Genomic DNA, 15285 nt, shown 5'->3' on the forward strand with positions numbered 1-15285 from the left:
ATGAGACTGAAACTGCCTTAGGGATAAGAGACCTGAATTTTTACTTCAAATCTATCAGACACTTATATGATCATACTTTCATAGGTGTCTTAAACTGTTTTAGTCAATCTAATTTGTGTTAAAGTTACAATCTAAGTTAAAGTTAGCTTCCTTTTTCTTAAATGTGTATTTTTAGATAAATATAGCTAAACCACATGAATTTATAAAGGAAAAAATATGCAGGGAAAAAGATAAACAGCAGTAGTCAATCACATTCTTCACCTTCTCCAAAAGATTTATTGTCTCTGAAGCGTGCAGCTAAATTTCCGGGGACCCTAGAAACACAAGCAGAGTATTTCAGCCACCTTTTAAATAAGCTTTAAAAACGTGTTTTATCATTTTTCTTTATAAATTAAAATCATCAGTACTAATCGTTTATCAATTAAAACAACTACCAGCTCTGTGACATATTCTTCTTATATATCACCTTATATATCAAAAAAGGAAAAACCAACATAAAATTTCACCATTCTTTTATATTCAACCTACAGGCCTGCCTTCTGATACCCTAATACTTTAGAAATAAATTTAACCAAGAAAGTGGAAGACTTTTGTATATTCAAAGCTACACTACATTTTTTTAAGAAGCTGAAGACCTAAATAAATGGAAAGATATCAAATGTGCATATACTGGAAAACTTAATATTAAGGCAACAATACTCCCCAATTAATCTACAGATTCAATATAATCTTTACCAAAATTTCAACTGCTTTTTTATTTTTTTAGAAATGGATAGGATGATACTGAAGTTTATATGAAAATACAAAAGCTACTAAATAGCCAAAACAATCTTGAAAAAAGAAAATTGGGAGACTCCCCACTTGGTGACTTCAAACTTACTGACTTCAAAGCTATACTGATCAAAAGAGTATGAAACTGCACTAAGGATGGACATATAAATCAATGGAACAGAACTGAAAGTCCAGAAATAAAACCTTACAGTACATCAAATGATTTTTGACAACAGCACAAAGAACATTAAATGGGAAAAGGATAGTCTCTTTGACAAATGGCTTAAGACAACTGGATATTCATATGCAAAAGAATGAAGTTGAATTCCTACCTCACACCATACTCAAAAATTAGCATAATATGGATCAAAGACCTAAATGCGTTTAAATATAAAACTCTTAAGAAGATACAAAGGTGTAAATTTTCATAACCTGTGAATAGCTACATTTTCTTTTATTTGACATGAAAGGTAAAAAGAATATATAAATTGATCATAAAATTAAGAACTCTTCTCCATCAGGGGACATTTTCAAAAAAATAGGTACAGTGATACATGCCTGGAATTCTAGCTATTCAGGAGGCTGAGGCAAGATCATGAGTTTGAGGCCAACCTAGGTTACACAGGGATGAGGGTGGGGATTTAAATCAAAACCATACAGTATCACTTCACACCCACCAAGATGGCTACAACCAAAAGATAGACAGTAACTAGTACTGATAAGGACATAGAGAATTTGGAGCCCTTATGTGTGGGTGATGTAAAATGGTCTGGCTGCTTCAGAAAGAGTTTGGTGGTTATTTCAAGAGTTAAACAAAAAGTTACCATATGACCCAACAGTTCCATTCCTAGATAAATACCAAAGGGAACCAAAAACCATATGTTCATGCTATTCACACAAAAGCTTATACACAAATGTTCAGACCAGCATTACCAATAACAGTCAGAAAGTAAAAATCATCCAGATACCCATCAACTAATGAATGATAAACAAAATGTGGTATATGTTCATACATAAAAGAAATGGAATACTATTACATACTACCACATGGTTGAATGTTGAAAACATATTCTCCGTGAGAAAGGCTGGAAACAAGACACCCACTGTATGAGTTAATGTACACCAAATGTCCACAATAGGAAAACCCATCCAAAAGTAGACTAGTCACTACCAAGGGTTGGGGCAGGGTGGGATAGGAGTTTGGGAGTACCTACGAACACATGCAAGTTTCTATTTGAGGTGACAAAAATGTTCTGGAATTATGTAACGGTAATGGTTGCACAATATCTGAGGATACTAAAAACTGATTTGTACAGTTTTATATGGCGACAAATTATCTGAATACTTTTCTCAATTAAAAAAAATTTTTCCAGAGTTGGTATATAGCCACGCAAGGATAAGAACCCAAGCAGTTTAGCTCCAGGGTCTAACTCCAAAAAGCCTGCAAGGAAGAAATGATCCCTCTGCCTGCAGAAAGAGTGGTCAGAGAAGGCATTTGAGCTTGGTGATGAAGGTTAGAACTTCGCCTCATGAAGAAAGGAGAATTAAGCCCACTCCAAACAGAAAAATGGCACAAGGAAAGCTACATTGTGCACCACTCTTTTGTTGGCTGGAAGGGATTAGGAGGGAAATGGAAGGAAATGAAGATAGAGATAATGGCAGAGACAGTCTGTACTGTTCCCCCCACAACCACTACTTCCCCCAAAACACACAGGGCACAAACATAACAAATGGTATAGTCAAAATGAAACAAAAGGGTTCAACAGGTGAATAAAACTTCAAAGCTAATTTTTTAAGTCTTGTGTCACGCTGGAGGAAAAATATTGAACTTCACGGAGCTATTTCTAAGACTTATCAATTTGCCACAATTCATTTTGTGTCAGTACACCCACACAGTTATCCTTCAGGAACTTTGCCAATTATCACTTCTCTCCTTTGTAAATCCTAAAATTCTCGCCTCATGCATCAATTGTTCCTTATTGTGATAAAAATCTTTCACAGCAACAAGCTATAGCAAAGTCTCCTTCCAAGGCTTTGTTGCCTTTAAAAAACGTTATAAAGCACCACAAATGGGGCCTGGCATAGTGGCTCAAGCCTGTAATCCTAGCTATTTCAGAGGTGGAGATCTGAAGATTGCAGCCCAAGGTATGCCCAAGCAAAAAGTTTGTGAGACCTCATCTCAACCAATGGCTGGGCCTGGTGGTGCACACCTGTCATCCTAGCTACACAGAAGGCATAAAAAAGAGGATCAAGGTCCAGGCTAGCCCAGACAAAAATGTGAGGCTCTAATCTACCTTAAAAACAACCAATGTAAAAAAGAAAAAAGTACCACAAATGGTCTAGCAAAATAAACAGGGCCTACTTTACTGACTTGCTGTCTGGAAGGAGTTGTTAACAAATACATAAGTAACAAGTCTGAGCTAGCTTTTTTTGTTTGGGAGGGAAGGGGGAAGGACTGAAACAGAGTCTCACTATGTAGCTCATACTGGCTTTGAACTCCCAATCCTTTACCTTTCTGAATGCTAGGATTACAGGAGTGTGCCACCAAGCCCCAGCTGAGTTCTACATTTTAATAAGCAAGAATCAATACACAGACCCCTAAAGAAATCAAGAACACAAAAGGTCTTAATTTTGTTATCAAAGTGGCCTGAAATCCCCCAAGAGTTCAAGTTCTTTTTAGTTATCTTTAGCCACATATTAAGTTGATTTCTGATCACATAAAAACAGTATTTTAACCTGTTAAAATACATGCTTGTAATCATAGCACTCCAAAGATTACACGTTTGAGGGCAGCCTAAGCTACACGGTTAAGTTCCTGTCTTGAAAAAAATTTTAAAAACCCACAGTATTTTAAGCATGAAATAAGCATATACGAATAATTTTTTTTAAATAAATAAATAAAATTCTCTGAAACAACAACAAAAAAAGCATGAAATAATGCATGAAGATTAAAACATTAGGATTAATAAGCGCATCTGTAATATAGAAACAATGATAGCTCACATCTCATACCATGTACAAAGCATCTGGCATGCTTCTATTTGTTTTATGTATACTAACTCTCTTGATATTTCATTTTCCTGTAAAGTAAATATTATAATGATCCCCATGATGATAAGCCTTTCTGAAACACAGAACGGCTATAAATAACTTGCCAAGGTTCACAGAGCTAGATGATAGAGAGAAGATCTGAACCTTTGTGATCTATGAATAGTGTTTAGGCTCCCAATCACTATGATTTATACATTATCATTACTTTCAAACATCCTCAAATTTTTTTAATAATGAAAAGTTTAAATGCTCACTTACATTCATAATATTTACAAAAGCTGTAACACAATTCTAGCCAGGCATGGTGACATACTCCTATAATCACAGCACTCAGAAGGCTGAGGATAAGAGGATTTTGAGTTTGGGACCAGCCTGGGTTACATAGTAAGTACAGGGCAAATATGGACTATATAACAAACCACTATCTTAAGGAAAAAAAACTGGCATTTTAAAGTAGAAAATGCTAGACATATACACTGCCAACAATTTCACTTCTACGAAATTTGTCCTAGAAGAACATTCACACAACTTAGGAGACTCACACAAAGATATTCAGCACAGTGCTGTACTGCACAAGTACTGAATAACAACCAATGTAAAATGAACTATGGTACATTTATACACAGCATTTGAAAAGAATGAGATAGAGCTGTACCAAATCACAAGAAATTTGCAGCTTGCAGAATGTCAGTAATAATAATACAGTGATACTACTTTTGTTATATATTTGTACTTAACAAGTACATACATATACATAACATAAATGAAAGATAAAAGTTAAGGAAGGATATATTCCAAAATATTAGAAAAAGATTTCCTTTAGAAGGATGAAACCTCTCGGAATTACTTTAAGTGGGACAGGACGTATTTGGTAGTTGGCCAGGGGAGGCAGGGAGCGTGCAGGGCAATCAAACCAATGTACAATATAAGGCTGTTCAGAAATGTCACAATGAATCCCCCTTGTACAACGAATATACCCTAATAAAAATGGGTGAAAAAGATTTCCTTACTTCTTGAGATAGACATGGAATGAGCAATCAAGGACTAAGGGATTTTACCTTTATCTATCCTTTACTTTTTACAAGTATTATTTATACAATTAAAAGTTATTTTTAATAAGGCCAAAGGATGCCCCATTTAAAATCTGTCCCTTTGGTTACATGCCTTTCAAATGGACACTGTGCAAAAAGACTGCCATCACACCATTATAAATAGCCTCCAAAATGCCAATTTTCACTTTCAAATAAAATTCACAGTTTAATCAAGGTCAAAGTAATCTTCAGTTAGAACGTTGAGAGTGTCATACTGAAGGAGAAAAAAAAACCAACTAATTTTCTAACAGTGTTTTGTCATAAAAATGGGAGTCATATAGAGGTTGTACAATTGGCATTTCTAAAAAGGCAAGCTTTGTAAACTAAATTCAGTTTGTCCTTCTATCTACAGCAGGGTCTTCAAACAAAATTGCTAAAATAAATCAGTGAACTAAAAAACATCTAACTAAAAGTATAAGTATTAATTAAGCAGTTCAAAAACTATCAAGTCTCTACTATGAAATGGGTGAGCTATGCTAATGAAAGACATGGTACTGCCATAGAAAGAATCCTATAGCTGAGAATGCAGGAAAAAATCCAACTTCGTAAAATACAGTCAAGTGCATACATCTTCTGCTAGATCATACAGAGAAAGACCTGCTCAGGACGCTGGAGTTAAATGTCTAGGCATTTACAAGGGAGAAATACATACGATAAAACAGCCACCATAATACAGAGACAGATAGAAAATGGCTCACAAAGCATTAAGAAAGTCCACCAAAAAAAAAAAACAAGTTTATTGTGAAATCGCTGGGTTAGCAGAGCAGTTCAAGTGGTAAGAAAGCCGACCTAGAGAGTATGAGGCCCTGAGTTCAAACCTCAGTAATGCCAAAAAATACCAGGCAAAAAGTTCTCCCACACCTATTATCCCAGCTACCCAGGAAAATAAAATAAAATAAAAGACTGCTGTTCAGGCTAGCAAGGGCATAAAGTGAGGCCCTACCTCAAGAACAACCAACACAAAAAGGGCCAGCACCAAGTGGCCTATCCAGTGCAGAGCCCTAAGTTCATCCCCCAGTAACACCAAACAAACGAATGAAAAAATGAATGAATGAAAGCCTGTGGGGAACGGATTAAAGCCTATGAGAACTGGACATAAGCAAGGCGAGATACAGTTAATTGCTTTTACTTATATGCTGAGATAAGTACAGCGCTTGGACACGAAACGGGGAAAGGCAGAACAGCTAGGTCTCCTAAGTTGTGTTCAGAGAAGCAGGAGCACACATTTCTCCTATTACAATATCACACCCCTCCCCGTGGCTCCAACCCTGTTTGCTGCTATGAAATACCCCAGAAGGAGGAAGAGAGGCTTTTGCTTTCTGCTTTTGCCTCTTGGGGCTTTACTTTGAACTTTTTGGTGTGGGAAGCTTTTGGAAGGGAAAATAATTATTGAAGGGAAAATGCTAAAGGGAAAATCCTAAAGAGGGGTCTGCACCAAGAACTTTAACACAGGCTTCAGAAAGCAAAGCTGAGAAAGAACTTCATACATAGGCCTTAGGAAAGCTAAAGCTAAAGAAAAGCCAAAGAGAACACGGGACAGTGCACGGTGCAAGAAGGACCGAGACCTTAGACCTTAACAGTTATGCATATGCAGATTGCAGGGGCGGCTATTTGCAAATGTGAGTACCAAGACTTTAAGAGAGCTAAAGAAAGATGAGAAAGTGCAAGCCTGGGGGCAAAAGACTTTAAAAGCAGTTAAACTAAACATAAGCTGAGAACAAACATGGAACAGTACGAGCCTAAGGAAAGAGGTTTTAAGCAAGGTTTTAAAAGAACTGCAAGGAGCAAGGCCTTAAAGAATCAAGATAGAGAAAAAGAAGCAATGAGGGTTGTGAGTCTCCAGCCAAGCGTACAACACACTTGACCCCAAATTTCTTTCTGTCTATCCTATATCTTCTCTAAAATCTCCAGTCACCATCAGTTAAGCCCAGTTAGGTCCAGTAATAGCCAAGGAGTGAGAGAGAAAACCTCGCTCCAGCAAGGGAGGGAGCGTGACAAACAGCGTCCCCTTCAAAAGTCTAGTCTTTTCTTTAATACATCACATCATTATCAATTTTAGTAACAAAATGGCTCCTGATGTTCTTTAATACATAGTTAAATATACTAGCCAATGTGTTTTCATTCTTCTGAAAGATTTGTCAGGTCAAAAGTAGAAAAGTTTATCCAAAAATGATTATCCTAGGGCTGGTGGAGTGCTTAGCAAGCCTAACAACCATGAGGCCCTGAGTTCAAGCTCCAATACTATCCAAAGAAATGATTATCCTAACATCCTTATTTTTTTTCCTTTGCTTTCATGGCATGCTCTCCTCTTTACTTCCTCCTCTGAAATACAGACAAGCCTTAGCTACCAAGGCTACATGGAATGATTGATTCTGGATAGTCATGTGTGCACGACAGTTGAACAATGATAGTTGAACAATTAACTATCCTAATTTTATTTAAGCCATTCTGGATTGAAACATTAATTTTGATTACATGCAAAAAGAAGGGGTTTTATTTGTTTTTTGCTTCTTGCTAACTCACAGCTTCCATTACAGGCACTGCTTGGGTATTTTCAGGGCCTCTGAAACGTAGCTGAGGGTCTCCTCCTGCAACAATGTCGCTAGGCTGGGACAGAACATTTGGCTTGCTACAACTTTTTTCTGTTTCATTACTTATAGTAGCCTTATGCTACTATCTTGTGTGCACATCTAATTGTTGATTTGAACCTGCTGGAAAAACTACAAACTGGTAGTTTCTCACACTATACATAATGTTTTCCTTTAACTACCTACAGCACCTAAAAATGTTTATGAGGCATGTATCGCACTCATATTAAAAGGGTTCTAGTCCTGCCCATTTTTGAGGATACCACTTCTGTAATACATCTGCTTCTCTTTGACCATCTGCTTGATTCTTTCGCAAGTGATTAGCAGTTGCAGGACTGCAGCTTGCACATGGGACATAAAAGTATACCAAGCCTCTTAATATATGGAAACGACAACAATTTTTGCTTTGCATTATGGTGACAACAATCAACCTTGAATTTGTTAAACATTATATATCCTTATCTTCATAAAAACATTATTAGGATCCAGGTATGGTGGTACATACCTGTAATCCTAACATTTGGGAGGCTGAGAAAAGAGGATCACAAGTTTGAGACCAGCCTGGGCTACATAGCATGACCCTGTCTCAAACACACACCACACTATTAGGTGGATATAAGTATCATCTCTACTTCATAAAGGGGAAACATAAAAGGTGAGGTAACATATCTAAAGCCGCCCACATATTAAGTGGCAGACCCAAAACATGGCCCTAGATTTACTACCTGACTGGAATGTTCATGCTATTAATATCCATAATGATCTACCAGCCCCACATTATAACCTAATCTCTCCATTTTGGAACTCCAAATTCTTCTCATACAGGGAACACCCTAGCTCAGTTCATCTTTCCTGCCAGGCTACACCATCCATAAGATGTAGACTACCTGTGGACCACCTGAACTGGGGTCAGGGCCACACCTAATCTAACCCTTTAGGGTTACACAGCACACTACACTGCTACATCCCAAAGGACTGCCAATGGCTATCTCTAGTCTAAGTTGTCTCATGTGCCCCCAGTTCCAGACAGACAAAGATTAGAAGAATGACTGACATAAATAAGGCACAATCCCCCAATGAGGATTGCTATGGACTGACTATGACATTGCTCCCTCCGGCTCATGCGCTGAATGCTTGGTCCCCAGATGGTGGCGCTACTTTGGGAGATGATGGAAAATTTAAGAGGTGGAGTCTAACTAAAGGAAGTAGGTCACTGGGAGTGTGACTTTGAAGGTCACACCTGGTCCTACTCTCTTCCTCTCTCTTCCCAGTTAAATAAGGTTAACAAACTCCTCCACAATATAGTGCACCACCATGATTTCTGCCTCATCATGGGCCCAGAATCAATGGAGCCAAGGACTTACGAACTGAAACCTCTGAATCCATGAGCCAAAATAAGTACCTCAACTGATAAAGTCTATGTCAGGGATTCCATTATAGTGATGAGAAAAACTAACACAGGATGGGAAAGAAAAACTCAACAGTTTAAAGCAAAAGATTTTTATCCAGCTCCACAGCAACTGGAAATATTTGTTCCAATTGTACTCATTAATCAGTATCTTCTACTCAAAATGTTAAGTACCAGCACTGTATTTCAGAAGGTATAAATCAAAGAAAACCCTGTCAAGAGTTGCTTAGGCCTTCTCCTCAGAGGTTCTGGTGAAAAGAAATTCAGTAAAACATTTCCTCTAAAAGCTCCCATTCCATGTGAAATCTGATGCAAAGGAAAAGCTATGCCTGGATTTTTTTTTTTAAACTGTTTTCCCCCCTACCGCTGATGCCTAAATTCTTTGCTAATTCTATCGTTCAGCAGCAAATATTGGTTTTGCTTTAAAAATATAAAAGTTTGTTCTGCTTAAAAATCTCAAGTAAATCTTCATTAGAGGATTAGAGGTTGGAAGGGGAAGTAAGGGAGTCGTTGTGTTTGATGGTTACAGAGTTTCCATTTAGTATGATGAAAATTTTCTAGAAATAGTAGTCATGGTTGCACAAAATGTACTTAATGCCAATATATGGTACACCTAAAAATGGCTAGTTTTACGTTGTGCACATTACACCACAACTTAAAACATATGTGATTTATAAGATATTTCTACTGGATAGCACCATTCTAAACATTGAGTTTAGACTTCCCAGTGAAGGAAACTAGTTAAAGAGAAGCTGTAACAGTCACCTTAAATTCTCAGTATAGAGGATATAAACACTGCTGGCAAATCAGTTTGTGGCTTCCTTAGGTATCTCCAACAAACACTACCCAAGTTAACCCCACATGGAAAAAAGTCTGGAAACTGCTTTGCCACCATCAAACTTTAAGTACTTTCTCCTACTGAAGAATGAATCTGAAGAGCACAAGAATACTTCATGCAACCTCACAGCTGTTTCCACTAGCCATTCCACAAGTGCTTTTTAACAAGCATCTTCAAAATACTCTTGACATACACAATCAGCTTTGTGCTGAGAGCACTTGTGTATATAAAAGACACAAAATTTTATAAAAGTAACATAGTACACAGAGAAGCAAACAAGTTGATGTTCTTTTGATTATAATATTGCTAATATTCTCTGGCTCCTAACTTAAAAGATTCATTCAGTTCTTCCTCCTATTTCTTAAGGCAAGGAAATCATTTTACATCTTTGAACAAAAGAGAATGTTATAACAAATTATTTATATGATAAGTCTTTAGAAGACAAAGATTTCAAGTGTATGAAGCACATCCGCTAAAAAATGAGATGTAACATAGAGGAATTAGTCAAACCAGAAAGGAAAGAAAATATGGTGGAAATTCACTGGTTTTGCAGTACCTCATGTTTGCTATGCAGGCACTATAACACTTAAGCCATATGTATTTTTTATATATTATACAAGATGTCAATTACTTTTTTATATTTGTACAGTTAGCTCCAAAGTTGATACCCATACCATAGTATTCTGAACATGTATGCTGGCCCAGGGACAAAGAGAAAAGGGCAAAGACAAACATATGAAAGAGCCACATAATCAACTCACTAAAATTATAAGCAGTGTAAAAACAGGAATAAATACAAGAACAATGGCAAGAGAAAGTACTCTCTTGAAAGAGAGGTTGTGAGTGCTAGTTAAGCTAAGCAAAAACCAGGCAGAAAATGACAATCTAGGAAAGGAAATACCACCAGCAAGATATATGATGTGAAAGTGTAAGACTGCTCAGGAAGTAACTACTGCAGGCGGAAATGCTTCTCAATGGCTTTGCATTCAGGGCACATACTTCGGCATGTGAACATTTTTTGGCAGGAAATCTGGTTCTGGGAAACCAGAGAAGAAAGAGCATCATAGACACAGTGCCCTTGATACAGGAGGCATTCAACAGTATGCTGGTAAAGACTATCAAATTAATGGGTTAACTCTCAGTTACTCTTCCCAGCCTCTATAGCATCTGACAAAAGGAGTACACTCCTCTTTTAACTCATTATTTTCCCTCTTATTACTTCTACAAACTCCCTATCAGTCATCTTATCTCAAGAATCTAAGTAAATAATCCTTAAAAACTTTAAGAAGTCTGTTACAGTGGCTCCAAGTCTATTATCCTAGCTTCTTGAAAGGCAGAAATCTGGACGGCAACAATTCCAGGCAAGACCGGACAGGGATTCACAAGTCCTCATCTCAACCAATACTTGGTGGCAGTGGTGTGAGCCTGTTAACCCAAGCTATGCAGAAGGCTGAGATTGGGAGGATTGAGGTTCCAGGCCAGCATGGGCAAAAACTCAGACCCTACCTCCAAAATAACTGAAGCAAAACAGGCTGGAAGCATGGCCCAAGTAGTAGAGTTCCTGCCTAGCAAGCACGAAGTCCTGAGTTCGAACCCCAGTGTTGCCAAAAAAGGAACTAAAAGCAAAAAAAGAGTTTGAAATTCACAACTAGCACTAAGACCCAGACCTAAGACCTGGATCCAATCCTGAATCCTTGCTACTTTTATAAACTTTGGTAAAGATACAGAAATTTGTTAGCCCTTCAGTTTTCTGATCTTCAAATTTGAGGGTTTGGTTCTACAGTATTCTGAAATTCTTTATATATACAAGGGTCTATATATTCATCCTTCATTCTGGTATCTTTATTATCTCATTTTTTTTAAGTCTACCAAAAAAATCAGGACCTAAAAGAACACAACCAACACATCTGTTTCTAGCTAAGGAAATCATCTTACCTTAAAGAGAAACTGAGACATATTAACCTTTACTTGAGTTATAATGGTCCTTTCATACCATGAGAGGCATAACCTGTTTTTAACATGCTTTCCAGGAATATAGGTCACCAAAATGGCATTATATGCTGGCCATGGTATCATATACCTGTAATCACAATATTCAGGAACACTGAGGATTAAGAGCTCAGCTCAAGACCTGCTTGGCTAACACAACAAAACCCTACCTCAAAAAAAAAAAAAAAAGGCATTATGTATGGATTGCACATCCATCACACAATCCTTCATAAAAATATTTCTTTCACTCAGCTTTCAAGAGGCTATATGTGGTACACAGTTTTAATGTGACAATTGCTGCTAAGAACTTGGGGGCACACTTCATAAATGCTTCTCCATCAACAGGTAGTGATGGACCACAGGAAATGCTTGATAAAGACCAGCTGCCCTTTCCACTACACCTGACAATTACTGGAGCACTCCTCAAAGTACAATCTATGATTTCTCTAGAGCTAGCCCACCACAAAGGGAATTTTTTAAAGATCTACCATTATAAGACTGTGCATGTCTGGAGAATCTTCTATACATGCCCAAAGCTGGATGCTATTAAATTTGAACTGATTATCTATGTAGTCTATATGGTTACAATACGAAGGATAAAGAGGCAAAGTGTACTACCTCCAAAGTGAGGATGAGCAGGTAATCAACTTGTGAACGTGTGTTAGTTCTGAGACACATTCTCAATCCAATCTCCTCACCTGTAATGCCAGTACAATAAATCCAATTTATTTGCAGATTTATTTACACACAGTATTAACAAAGTATGATAAAAAATAACTTAAAATTTTTGAAAATAGGACTGGAGTTGTGGCTCAAGCAGTAGACTACCTGCTTTGCAGGTGTGAAGTCCTGAGTTCAAATCCCAGTCCCAATCAAAAAAAATTATTTTGAAAACAAAAATTTTAAATTCCCATGTGCATATTACATAGGCTCAGTTGATTTGGAAAAGCTCTCAGTCAGTCCCACATTATCATCAGTTGTGTTTAAATCGATGTGTTCTCTGCTGAATTCCTTGCCCCTAGTTTGGTGAAAAACCTGCCTGCCAAAAAGAAAATGGTGCAAAAAAAAAGCCAGGAAACAATTACGGTAATTCTCCCAAGCCAAAAAGGGCACATAATGTGTTTAAGTGAAAATTTTAGATTCGTTTTTGGAAAGGTGGCAGGTCATTAGCAAAAGTTGGGTGGTGTTAAGGGAAAAACAAATCAAGCATCCACCGTTTTTGAGATAATCAACATGAAATGAGGTCTAGTTTTTGGTGAACAGTGTTAATGTGCACAATAGTAGTTTTTATGACAGCAATGCAACCTACTTCATGTAGTATCAAGTTGTAGATGCCTGAGTATTAAACTCTATGTATCATGAACATTCAGTTTTTCCATAATGGCAGCCTCCTTGGAAACCATATACCTGCAGACGTGAAAGGCCTACTGTGTTCTGATCTTTATTTGGAGACTCATTTCTCTCCAATGCTCATACTTCCAGTGAAGCTGCCACCAACCTGAGAGCATATGACAGGAGTCTATAGGTGAATTTTCACAAAACATTCCTCAGGGAATTAATTTAGTGGCAGGTGACTTTAGCTAATCCAGTCCTGATAAATCCTAGAATAAAGTAGAAACAATGTATGCCTAAAATACTTCTAAAACTAAAATGATCACTTCTTCAAGTCACAAGCACATGAGGTTTCCATCATAAATGAAACATAATAAATATTTAACAATTAGAGAAACTATGTAACCAACTTGGTTAAAATACACATATTTCCTTTTTGTGGTGCTAGGGACTAAACCCAGGGCCTGAACTATACTCCCAGCTCTTACAATTTTGAAAACAGTATTAGACCACCAAGTACTTTTCCATAGTAAACGTTTTTTTAGGGGGGTGACAACACGAGGGTTTAAACTCAGTACCTCATGCTTGATAGACAAGCACACTACCACTTAAGCCACGCCTCCAGCTCCATAGTAAACTTTTAAATGTGACTTCCACAGCTACACATCTTGTATCATGACTAGTATAAACTAGTATTTGAACAAAAACACAAATTCAATAGAAAAAACTAACTTCCTGCCATGATTTATAGAAACAAAAGAATAGCCACAAAAGGAAAATAACCTTTTCATGTAAGAACTATTTCAAGGTCACAACACAATCAGTTGAGATGAATGCATGTAGAAGCTTCATGTTGATGTGAAGTAAAAAATGTACTAAAGTAAAGAAATGACATTTAATTTTGTGTGGCATTAAAACCACATGGAGATATATGGAAACTAAAGGGTAAAGCTCTTAATTTTCAGATTCCTATAATAAAATTAAAGTTATGACTGATTATAGCAGCATCATGTAGTAAAAAATAAATTCTATCACAGTCAGAAAATAAGAGTTCAACTCCTGACTCTTAGTATCTCTGATCCTTTAAATTAAGTCTCAGCTTCCATAAGCCTGTTTCCTCATTTCATAAAATGCTGTGAAAGCAATAATGATTCCCAACTTAATGATTATACAGGAAAAACAAAACACAAGAATTGTCCCAAACATTTTCACAAGTGATAAAGAACAGTTAGAACCTGTTTTCTAGTTTGGTCTTTCCATGAACTGGAAAAACAAATTAGAAATAAATATAGAGTTGTAAGTTTTCATGGCAGAATGATTGTAAGTTCAAGTCCAGCTGGGGCTATACAGAATTCACAATTGAAGAAATGCAAGTAGATGCACTGTTATCCTGAAAACTGCAGGGCCTTGTATGGCAGCAGCAAGCATGCAGCTTACCCTTTGAAAGGGAGCTGGATGGAAGAAGATTAAGCCAACAAATTTAATAAATTTCTATAAACCAAAAAAAAAGTATTTTATTATGATCTGAAAATGGAAATTTGCAAGGGAAACCTGTGCTGTAGTTCAAACCCAAGAAAACATCCATATCAAAATCATAAGTGAAGACAATGTTAGCTTGTTTATGTGATCTCAATAGCACTGCTACTACGACAGTATCCCACAAAAACCAAGAGTCAACTGGACCCATTGTTCAAGTCTGCTGGATGCAACAGAGTTAACTGTGGCTCAGAAACTGGTTTCAGCATCCTGAAAACATTTTGGCTCACAGTCCCTGAGTCAAAAACAATAAACCAAAACCTCTAACAATGCAAACTGCCTATCCAGGTTATACACCAGACTTGTCACCCAAAGACTTTTGTCTGATTCCAAAAATTGATTCTAACATCAAAGGATAAAGATTTATGAGCAATGAACACATTCAAACCTAAAGGTGTAACAAGATCCTGAGATACAAAAGTAGCATTGTTGCTGTTAAGCACACACCATTTGGAAACCAGATTCATTTCAACTTAAGACCAGGAAAGTGTATTTATAAATAAGTCTCATTCAGACCATAAAAACTTCAGATTGGTGTCACCTTAAATCCTTTTTGCAACAAAGCAAGAAATGCATGTATGCATTTTAAAGTAAACAGAGATGGCTTATCCAAAGATTTGGCCTGATTTTGTCTTAACTATTTATTTCTCATTAGATATATCCTAAGTCTTAGCAAAATGA

The 15285-nt window shown here is 37.0% G+C and overlaps 1 protein-coding gene across 15 annotated transcripts in view; it reads right to left on the minus strand.

Annotated features, from left to right (window-relative positions):
* The window catches only part of Srpk2 (SRSF protein kinase 2), a 200325-nt gene that overhangs the window by 126281 nt on the left and 58759 nt on the right, over positions 1–15285 (minus strand). For 7 of the 15 annotated variants that reach the window (XM_074064938.1, XM_074064936.1, XM_074064937.1 and 4 more), the window contains exon 3: positions 262–314. The exons of the other annotated variants lie outside the window; for them this stretch is intronic. In XM_074064938.1, the coding sequence (XP_073921039.1) occupies positions 262–314 (53 nt within the window). The remainder of the gene's footprint in view (positions 1–261; positions 315–15285) is intronic. 15 annotated transcript variants of the gene reach the window in all.

This window comes from Castor canadensis, chromosome 2 (genome assembly GCF_047511655.1).
Source record: "Castor canadensis chromosome 2, mCasCan1.hap1v2, whole genome shotgun sequence".
In the NCBI taxonomy this organism is placed as follows: Eukaryota; Metazoa; Chordata; class Mammalia; order Rodentia; family Castoridae; genus Castor; species Castor canadensis.